At 44.6% G+C, this 10,556-nt stretch overlaps 1 protein-coding gene across 1 annotated transcript in view; it reads left to right on the forward strand.

Annotated features, from left to right (window-relative positions):
• Positions 1–10,556, forward strand: part of mbtps1 (membrane-bound transcription factor peptidase, site 1) — a 17,515-nt gene that overhangs the window by 2,344 nt on the left and 4,615 nt on the right. Inside the window, exons 2-15 of the mRNA XM_008311040.3 lie at positions 2,052–2,644; positions 3,618–3,881; positions 5,072–5,278; positions 5,360–5,470; positions 5,576–5,685; positions 5,981–6,097; positions 6,370–6,437; positions 6,641–6,743; positions 7,723–7,874; positions 8,309–8,470; positions 9,172–9,316; positions 9,416–9,604; positions 10,088–10,260; positions 10,354–10,496. Of these exons, the coding sequence (XP_008309262.1) occupies positions 2,410–2,644; positions 3,618–3,881; positions 5,072–5,278; positions 5,360–5,470; positions 5,576–5,685; positions 5,981–6,097; positions 6,370–6,437; positions 6,641–6,743; positions 7,723–7,874; positions 8,309–8,470; positions 9,172–9,316; positions 9,416–9,604; positions 10,088–10,260; positions 10,354–10,496 (2,179 nt within the window). The 5' untranslated portion in view covers positions 2,052–2,409. The remainder of the gene's footprint in view (positions 1–2,051; positions 2,645–3,617; positions 3,882–5,071; positions 5,279–5,359; positions 5,471–5,575; positions 5,686–5,980; positions 6,098–6,369; positions 6,438–6,640; positions 6,744–7,722; positions 7,875–8,308; positions 8,471–9,171; positions 9,317–9,415; positions 9,605–10,087; positions 10,261–10,353; positions 10,497–10,556) is intronic.

The following is a 10,556-nucleotide window of genomic DNA, read 5'->3' on the forward strand; positions in this document are numbered from 1 at the left end:
CTTCTTCTCTGTGCTTGTGTCGTCTTGTTGATGCGCACTTGCATTTTATTAGCATCTTGGCATAGTTGGCTAAACCACATTTTGCCCATGTTGCGATATCTGGTCACATCTGGTATTTGAAACCAACTGTTACAGTTTAAAAATATTATGTTTTGCATTAATGCTCTGAGGCTAATGATTTACAACAACCTGGAGTTCGTCAGTCAAATGCCATGTGACCTTTAGTGTCTCATCTGTTGATGTTTAAAATGCTGACAGGATTGTGTTTGGGATTGGATTAAATAAAACATGTTGTTTTTTGGGGTTTTTTTCGCAGTGTTTCCTCCTGTTTAGTTTGGAACAGACGGCCTGTAGTGAGATACTGACCTCATTTTGAAGAGCTTGTTTTGATGAAGTCAGCACATAAACAGTGGCTGTGTGGAATCTGGATCTGTGTACTGTACTGTACTGTACTGTACTGTTCCGCGTCTAATTTATCTGCTTGTTATTTTCAGCTTGACGCATTATTGAAACTGAATCCGTTCGTTTCAGGCGGATCACAAACCTTTAATTGCCGTGTCATTTGTGTTCTGTCGCAGAGGTGTTAGTGTTCATGATGGCATCCAGATAATTACGTATAATGTAGAACGTGGGCGCACTGACACATGTACTGTGCAGCAGAGTAGGTTGTACATGCGCTCACTAAATCAGTCCTTTGAAAGACAAAGTCAAACTTCACATGGCAACTGAGCAGAATGTTTGAAGCTCTCCAGGAAGGGAGGTCGTCCTATGGTAACCTGGGCTGGGTGCATTATCTGTGGTGTTGAGTTTGACCCATGTGTGTATACCATTTGTTTCAGTGTATGTGGGCCCTTTGTGTCTTGTTAGCAGCTGTTTAACTGTTAGCTGTGTACTTTATTTCTGGGCTGCCCAGCCCTGGGGCAGGAGGCAAACGATCCCTGTACCTGTCCAGAAGAATGTTGTTTTTTGATGCAGCCCAGGAGGGAACAGGTCTGATGGTGTGTCTGTTACAGAGTCCTGTGTCAGATCTTGGTTCTGGGTCACCTCGGGCGGCTGAACTGGTTGTTCTGAACGTGCTGGTCGGTGGTGGTTTCTTGTGCATTACTTCGTCTTTGATGGGTTTCATCACTGGGGTAGAATGTTTTTCGATGAGTCTTTTGATGGGTTTCATCACTGGGGTAGAACGTTTTTCGATGAGTCTGCATACTGAGCTTTGTTCTGCTTCACTGGTCCATGGATGGCGCTGCTGCTGCTGTTGTCGTCGACTCGTACCTACATTATGTTTTCTTTTGCCTCTGGGAGAAAGTTTTATCTTGTGCTATTGAGTAACTATTGAGTTGTTCCTACAGGGCAACACTAGCCCTTTATGGGTGGATACGTTAGGCAATAGGGGTTATTACCTCACTGTGTCCCTCATCAGACGACTCCTCCCTTCCTTCCCAGTGGCACAGTGGTGTAAACACGCCTTTCTCCAAAACAACATTTAAACCTTGGTTGATTTTCTTTTTCTTTTCTTTGTTCTCTGGTGATTCCAAATGTAGATCCCTCTGTTCCAGTGTTAGGAACTGATGTTCAGATGGAACAGAGTCTGAGATTAGGATCACACTTTGACTACAGTTACATTGGTGAAAAAAAAATATAATCAATATATCATTGTGCCTATAGTATCGCAATAAATCGCAATATGTTGTATTGTTGCCCCTGTATCGTGATACGTATCGTATTGTCAGATTCTTGCAGCCCCTATTTATACACATTCTGCATTATTAAGTCAATAGGTCTCAGCTGTGAGTCTGAAAGTATTGAATATTTTAAAAGCATAATATTTTTAAATATTGATTCTTGGAAACCAGCCTCCAAACAAAAACATTGATCCAGATTATTTCTGTCGCCACAGCAGAGAAACTAATGAATACGTTGTTGTTGTTGTTGTTTAACTTTTCTGTATTTACAGGCTGAAAAATCAATTTTATGTTTAAGTGACTGAATTTAATGTGTCTGGTGGTGTGAAAGTGTCTCACTCAGCAATTGTTTTTTCTTTTTCTTTGTAGAATTTCAAACAATTCCTGGACCAGACGTTCTGTTCAACTCCAGCATCGTCCTCCACCGCTGCTCCGTGACTCCTCCTCTCCTCCGTCCTCTGCTTCCACCACCTTCATCCTTCTCTCCCCCGTCATGGCACCTGTGTTCCCACTCTGGCAGTGTCACTGACCTCCACCTCGGTCATCCACCATGGAGAGAAAACGCAGAAAGAAATCCCATTAGCCGCTCTGCTCGTTCGCAGTATGGACTCCGTCTCAGAGCTCTGGACCTGAGATGTTCTGTCCCCTCCCTGGACCTAGCACAGCTTTGAGCTGCTCTCCTTCTCATTCAAAATAGCACAACTGCTGGTTTACTTTTAAAGGCCTCATGGTCTGTTCCACCTCTCTGCTCAAAATGCTCCTGTTTCCCGTCTGGGGCTCAATTCTTTTCTGCCTCCTGACGGGCTTCCTGCCTGTGGTGGGGATGGAGCCTGCAGGGGGCGCCAGGTCCGGCTCTGAACCCACCCCTGATCCTGACCCCGACCCCCTACTCTCACCGTCTGCCTCCAACTGCTCCCAGTTAACCCTGAAGCTGGAGTTCTCCACCAAGGTGGTGGAACACGGTGAGGTTCTGTTTTAGTCCCCACTGTAAACGGACACATTTCTCTGCCTCCTTTTAATGGCTAATCTTTTAAGATGATAATTGCATGCTATCGTGTTTAGCATGTAGCGCACACCAAGACAACTGGTCTGCACAACCTGCTGTTCAGGCTCCGTTCCTGTGTTACAATAGGATTAAGAAAGTCCTACCAACTGGACTAGTTCAACTTGGAGGACGGAACAGCAAGTGTTAGTGGTGGTTTTGGGTTCGATTCCCCAGAGGAACCACATACTTGGCGCCTCCGAGGGGCGACCTGATGCAGCAGTTCTGATGTTGACACAATACCTTCCCAATTGTGGGATCAGTAAAGTTATTTCTTCTTAAAACTGCACTCTGTTTCATATTATTCCAAGTGATTATCAAACGGTGGTCCACAGGCTGTATTCCAAGTGATTATCAAACGGTGGTCCGCAGGCTGTATCTGGCCGGATCTGCTGGTGTGTGAAGACTTAAGATTAAATTCTTCTTCTTCCTCTTCCTCTTCCTCTTCTTCTTCTTCTTCTCCTTCTCCTTCTTCTTCTTCTTCTTCGTCTCCTTCTCCTTCTTCTTCTTCTTCTCCATTTTCTTCTTCTCCTTCTTCTTCTCCTCCTTCTTCTTCTCCTTCTTCTTCTTCTTCTCCATTTTCTTCTTCTCCTTCTTCTTCTTCTTCCTCTTCCTCTTCTTCTCCTTCTTCTTCTTCTCCTACTTCTTCTACTTCTTCTTCTCCTTCTTCTTCTACTTCTTCTTCTTCTCCTTCTTCTTCTACTTCTTCTTCTCCTTCTTCTTCTTCTCCTTCTCCTTCTTCTTCTTCTTCTTCGTCTCCTTCTCCTTCTTCTTCTTCTTCTCCATTTTCTTCTTCTCCTTCTTCTTCTCCTTCTTCTTCTTCTTCCTCTTCCTCCTCTTCTCCTCCATCATCTTCTTCTTCTTCTTCTTCTCCTCCTTCTCCTTCTCCACAGAGTACATCGTAGCATTCACGGGCTACTTCTCGGCCAGAGCTCGTAGCCACTACATCAGCAGTGCCATCAGGAACACCAGGGACCAGGATCTGGAGTGGCACATCGTTCCCAGAGAAAACCCGGCGTCAGACTTTCCCAGCGACTTTGAGCTGGTCCACATCCGTCAGGCCTCACCCAGCAGTCTGCTGACCCTGGAGGACCACCCTTACATCAAGAGGGTGACACCGCAACGCAAAGTGTTCCGAACGCTCAAATACTTTCCCTGTAAGTTTGCGCTGCGTGGTTGGGTTTAAAACAGGGGTGTCGAACATACGGCATGCGGGCCAAGTCTGGACCGCTAGGGGGTTCAACCTGGCCTTCTTGATGAATTTTGAACGTGAATGAAATACACAAACACTTCACCTTTGTGATGTTTTGTCATTATATATACTTGTACTAATTTGCAGGAAAACCAAAGGTGGATAAACTAAAATGTATTTATTGTTATTGTTATGGTAATCATGTTATGATTGTACTGACCGGCACATTTCACACCTAATTAGGCCGTACGTGACACCCCTGATTTAAAACCTTCAGACGTCCACAGAAAAACGTCTGACAGGCTGTTGATTTGTCTGTGCTTCTCTCTGCTTTGTTGGAGGTGAACAAAAGAAATGTGTGTTTGTGTGAAGTGCAAGACACCTCGGGGTGTAACTGTGTGTTTGCGAGTGGTGTGTGTGTGTGTGTTTGTGTGTGTGTGTGGTTTGTGGGGGAAGGGAGAAAAAAAAAAACACAGGGAAAGTCTGTGTTTGCTCACAGTGGGACACAGTAGGTGAGTCAGTGTGGTGGAGTTGGCCTGGACAGGGGGTGGACTACGCCCTGTGCCTGGCAGATGAAAGACCTGACTGTGCCACCAGTCTGAGCATAAACACTCACAATTCGGCATCAATATACAAATGAATCAACAGACTTCACACACACACATCCTGGAAAACCTGGAAAAATGATAAGGAAATCAATGACCAATTTTCCAGTTTTATTCTGGACAGTTATTTCTCCATCTTCTATTGTTGTAACTGTTAGACTGTGTAAATGTAACAACTCCAAAGCTTATTAAAAATATTTAATATTATAATTTAATATAAACAGGGCCTTAAAAGAAATTTGTTGACTTTTTGCCATTGGTTAAAACTCACACTCTTTTTTTTTTTCTGAGTGTTTGTGTTTCTGGAGGACAGCTATTAAAACAGACACAGAGATGGAACAGCTGTGCTTCACACCCAGTATTAAATAACTTGACCTGATGAAATCCTGCCTTAATTGTCTGCCATTGTCCTCATGTTCTGGCGGAGTGGTTGGATACACGGCCGTTCGGGTCGGCACATCAATAAAAAGAAGGTTGAAAACCGGTTGAATGACTGGAATATTTGATGACGCCGACTTCAAACCTAATGCTGTGTCTTCTGCCTCCGCAGCATCTGAACCCTCGGCGCCCTGCAACGCCACCCGAGGGACGCAATCGTGGCAATCATCCCGTCCATTCAGAAGAACCAGTCTGTCACTCGGTTCCGGTTTCTGGCACGCCACCGGACGCCACTCCAGCAGGCGTCTGCTGCGGGCCATCCCACGCCAGGTGGCCCAGATCCTGCAGGCAGATGTGCTGTGGCAGATGGGACACACTGGTAACACACGTCTCATTTGCCTTCTGTGAAATAAGTTCCTCAGATGAGAGGAGTTGTCTTTATTATTGTTATTTTCTGCAGGTTCGGGTGTGAAGGTTGCGGTGTTCGACACGGGCCTGAGTGAAAAGCACCCGCACTTCAAGAACGTCAAAGAGAGGACCAACTGGACCAATGAGAAGACGCTGGACGACGGTGAGGGAGGAAGTCATGTTGTTCATGACGATTAAGGAACAGTCAGTGATTGATGTTTAGTTTCAGAGTCAGTGTAAAGCTTCACTCACCCCTCCTCTGTTTCAGGCCTGGGTCACGGGACGTTCGTTGCAGGAGTCATCGCCAGTATGAGGGAGTGTCAGGGCTTCGCCCCCGACTCTGAGCTGCACATCTTCAGAGTCTTCACCAACAACCAGGTACACGATGTACCTCTCTGTACAGTGACTGTTGCTGCACTTTGACCTTTTGACCTTTTGTTTTTGCTATTTACTTCAATCAGTCGTCTGTAAAATATAACACTTTATGACAAGAAGTTTGAAATAATCTACTGAAATCTAATCTTTTTTTGATTTGATTTTAACATTAATTCTTCATGAAAAGATTTTTTTTTTATAAAATAGTTCTCATAGTATTAATTAGGCCTCATTTCTAGACGCCGTCTTTTGGTCTTTGTCTTCACTCCCCCACCCCTCCCTCGTTCCTCCCCCCCAGGTTTCTTACACCTCGTGGTTCCTGGACGCCTTCAACTACGCCATCCTGAAGAAGATCGACGTTCTCAACCTCAGTATCGGGGGCCCTGACTTCATGGACCACCCTTTTGTTGATAAGGTACAGGAGAATAAACACACACACACACACACACACACACACACACACGTCAGCTCCAGTATGGCTCAACTGATGTTAAAACTGGGAGCAGATGGTGGGTTTAAATCTGAAACTTAGTTACATCTTGTCTTCACCACGTATTAATGAGCTGCACGCTGAGCAAACTCAGTGATGCGTGTGTCGTTGTAGTATCAGCTTCTGTTTGCTCTTCAGGAATGTAATTTACGTGACGCTGGTCTGTGTGCTGTTTCCTGTCACCTCTGCTCTGACAGGTGTGGGAGCTGACGGCCAACAGGGTCATCATGGTTTCTGCCATTGGCAACGACGGACCTCTGTACGGGTACGTTCACTCACTCAGTCAGGTGTGTCCCTGCTGGTGGAGAAGAACATTTAAATAAATGCCTTCCTTCGTATACAGTGTTCTAAAGCAGAGGTCAAAGGTTAGGGACCAGAAATAGTCCAGATTTACTTCTCTACTTTCTTTTGGAATATAAAAAAAAAAAAACAAACCCACTCAAACCGTTGTTTTGTTTTTTTTCCCAGCACCCTGAACAATCCTGCAGACCAGATGGACGTGATCGGGGTCGGAGGCATCGACTTTGAGGACAACATCGCCAGGTTTTCCTCCAGAGGCATGACTACCTGGGTGAGTCACAGAGACACACTTCACCTCCCACAACAAACTGGGAGGGCGGGTTATCGTCCTCACAGCAGACATCGTCCTCAAAGATCTGCCTTCAGCCTTTTCAGCTCGTCGAGCATAATGTAACCACCTGATCCTTCATCCACTTCCCATCAGCCGTCATACTTGCAGCAGTGGTTATCTGTCCCGCTCTTGAGCAGACATCTGCTCTGGGATCATACTGAAGCGTCCACCCTCTGATCGTGACAGTCGCTCTGCCTCTGTCGCTCAGCCGTGAAGAGCCCTTTCACTAAGACTTTCCTGCCACAGTCTATTAAAATATATATGGTAATTTGTTCTCTCTCTCGCTCTCTCTCTCCTCTTCTCTCGTCTCCTTCTCCCTGCTCTGACTACAGATTCTCTTCTCAAAATAATGAAAGAATTCTATATTTTCACAGGAAATAAAGTGGCAGCTTTTTGTTCAGTTTTTACAAAGTGGATCTGGTGGTCAATAACCGTTAACTAATAACTGATGACGGAGCTCTAGCTCTTTGAAAGGGAGTTCCTCGTTTTATTGGGAAATAAAATAGGTCAAAATGACCTGGTTATTTGCATTAATTTACTTTATTATTCAGATAACTGATAAATTATGGGATTTGAAAAAAAACAAAAAACATCGATTTAGGTCAGTGGTCACTAACCGTTTTTGTATCAAGGGTCGTTGTTTAAAATAAAACATCTGTTAGTATCAGAGTCTGAATGACCTTTGACCTGTTGTTTTGAAACATTGACAGATTATCTGGGAAATGACTGGATTATTTTTGGAATGAAGTAAATAAGTGAAACTCAAGTACTTTTTTTTCACTCTCTCCCACTGCGACCCCGGTACAAAATGACCTACGGACCGGCACTGGTCCCCGGACCAGGGGTTGGAGACCCCAGATTTCAACAACTAGACAATATGGAGTAGTTTCATCCCCTTTTTTTATCCCTTTCTCTGCAGGAGCTGCCAGGAGGCTACGGCAGAGTGAAGCCTGACATTGTCACATACGGCTCCGGTGTCCGCGGCTCAGGGATGAAGGAGGGCTGTCGCTCTCTGTCAGGCACCAGTGTCGCCTCACCCGTGGTGGCTGGAGCGGTCACACTGCTGGCCAGGTTGGTGGTTTATTTATTTTTAAAGAGTTTGGTTTATGTTTTAATACCACTCTGTTTTGTTAACTGTTTTTTTATTCTGAAAAAGGCTTTAAAACCACAGAGAAACTACATTAACCCAGAGCTCAGTTTAGCCACTTCCTGTCGTATGATCCCTTAAAATCTGGGAAACCAAACTAGTCCCTGAGGAGAGATTGGTGTCATGACATTGTTCTCAGTCTTCTCACGGTTACACACTACATGAGTGGAGCCTACAATTCCCTGATTAAATCTTGTGTCACCACAGGCATCCCCCCTCCCCTCACCTCCTCCCTGGAGCCTCACACACAGACACACCCTCTGTCCTCCTCCAGCGCTGCTCGGAATTAAAAGTTTAGAAATCGAACACCGGCCCTGAATTGCACTTTCTCACTTCATTTCCTCCTCCTGTCCTCCAGCACCGTCCTGAACCGGGAGTTGGTGAACCCGGCCTCCATGAAACAGGCCCTGATCGCATCGGCCCGCAGGCTGCCGGGGGTGAACATGTTCGAGCAGGGCCATGGGAAACTCGACCTCATCAGAGCCTATCAGATTCTCAACAGCTACAGACCTCAGGCCAGGTGAACGTCTCGCTGCGCTCAGACTTAACGACGTGAATTGATCTTCAACTTCATTTCGTTAAGTTTCCCATGTGTATAATCCTGGGTGGTTCTCTTAAATCTTCAGCATTGATTTTGATCTAAGAGACTCGAGCTCTCTGACTGGATACATTATCATCATGACAGTAAAGATGATGATGGTCTCCCATCTTTTATCCTGGACATTTATACCTACTATTTATTGCAGCTCTTTGTGTCATAATTCTGCCATAGATCACAATGACTGCATGTGTTATAATAAGACACATGACATCATCAGCCTGAGACCTCGGTGTGTTATAGGTAGAGACCATCGGTGGAAAAACTAATGAAAAAATGTAATCAAGTTAAAGTATCTTTACTTTGCTTAAATTCTATTCAAGTAAAAGTACACATCTGAATTTTTTTTTTTTAATTTTTTACTTAGTAACAGGTTATTTTCCAATGTAGCAAAATAAAATACTTAAGTCAAAATATACTTAAGTCAAAGAAAGTAAAATTACCTATTGCCGAAACTACTTTTACAAATTACTCACAAAAACTACTCAATTACAGTAACTTGAGTAAATGTAATTTGTTACTTACAGATTAGATTTACAAAGGGAAACCCAACAAAAATCGGTCGTTCTGAGAGAAAAACGACAATATTCAAATCCCAGTCTGACTGTCTTTGTGTCCCACAGTCTGTCTCCCAGCTACATCGACCTGACAGAGTGTCCGTACATGTGGCCCTACTGTTCCCAGCCCATATACTACGGAGGAATGCCCACTATTGTTAACGTGACCATCCTTAACGGCATGGGCGTCACAGGCAGGATCGTGGACAAGGTGGGAACAAATATGAAAGGTTCTAGGTTCACGGCTCCCATGTGTCCTGGAAAGGTCATGTGATGGTGAATGACCTTTTGACCTTACTCTCCTCCTCAGCCCATCTGGCAGCCCTACCTCCCTCAGAACGGTGACCACATCGACGTGGCCGTCTCCTATTCGCCCGTGCTGTGGCCCTGGGCCGGATACCTGGCCGTGTCTATCTCTGTGGCCAAAAAGGCGGCGTCCTGGGAGGGCATCGCTCAGGGTCATGTGATGGTTACCGTGGCATCGCCTGCAGAAAATGATGTGAGTCACGTAGTATTTCCTCCCACTACGTTTGAGCACGTGTCGACTTGGCTGCTGGTTCAGGTTTTATATGTATGTATATGTATATATGGATGTACAGTACATATACATGTATGTACATATACATATATGTGCATAGTTTTAAAGGCACATTTAAAAAATATTTACAATGAGTAGAAGTCAAAGTTTTGTTTTGTGAAGTTACTGTATATTACATTTATATGTGATCGCTGATCTTTTATATGTATGTATATGTACATATGCATATGCTTATATGTACATATATTTATGTATATATCTAAATATACTGTATGTAAGTATGTACTTTGGAAGGTATATCTTATATGACACATTTGAAAGAATCCATTGAACAGTTTTAGCTTATACACAAGTGTTTATTTACATTAAATACTGTAATAGTGAAAGTTTTTTTTACTACCATTTTCTGTTCAATTTTAAACCCCAACATTTTTCCGACTCCAGTCTGAGGTCGGAGGAGAGCTGACCTCCACGGTCAAACTGCCCATTAAGGTGAAGATTGTACCGACGCCTCCTCGCAGCAAGAGGGTGCTGTGGGACCAGTACCATAATCTGCGTTACCCTCCGGGCTACTTCCCCAGGGACAACCTCCGCATGAAAAACGACCCTCTGGACTGGTTCGTGTTCCATACGTCTGTCGTGTTCTGATGAGTCTGACTCTGGACTCCAGATAAATCAAGTTTATGTATTTGTATTTTCCCGTGTTTCAGGAACGGAGACCACATCCACACTAACTTCAGAGACATGTACCAGCACCTGAGGAGCATGGGATACTTCGTGGAGGTCCTGGGAGCTCCCATCACCTGCTTTGACGCCAGTCAGTACGGTGCGTTCACGAACACGAGGACAGAATGTGGAGAGAGAAGAGTCTCGGTGTGAAACGCCGGCGCAGCTGCGGGCCGCTAATGAAGCT

Source organism: Cynoglossus semilaevis, chromosome 6, assembly GCF_000523025.1.
Source record: "Cynoglossus semilaevis isolate Cse_v1.0 chromosome 6, Cse_v1.0, whole genome shotgun sequence".
Classification (NCBI taxonomy): Eukaryota; Metazoa; Chordata; class Actinopteri; order Pleuronectiformes; family Cynoglossidae; genus Cynoglossus; species Cynoglossus semilaevis.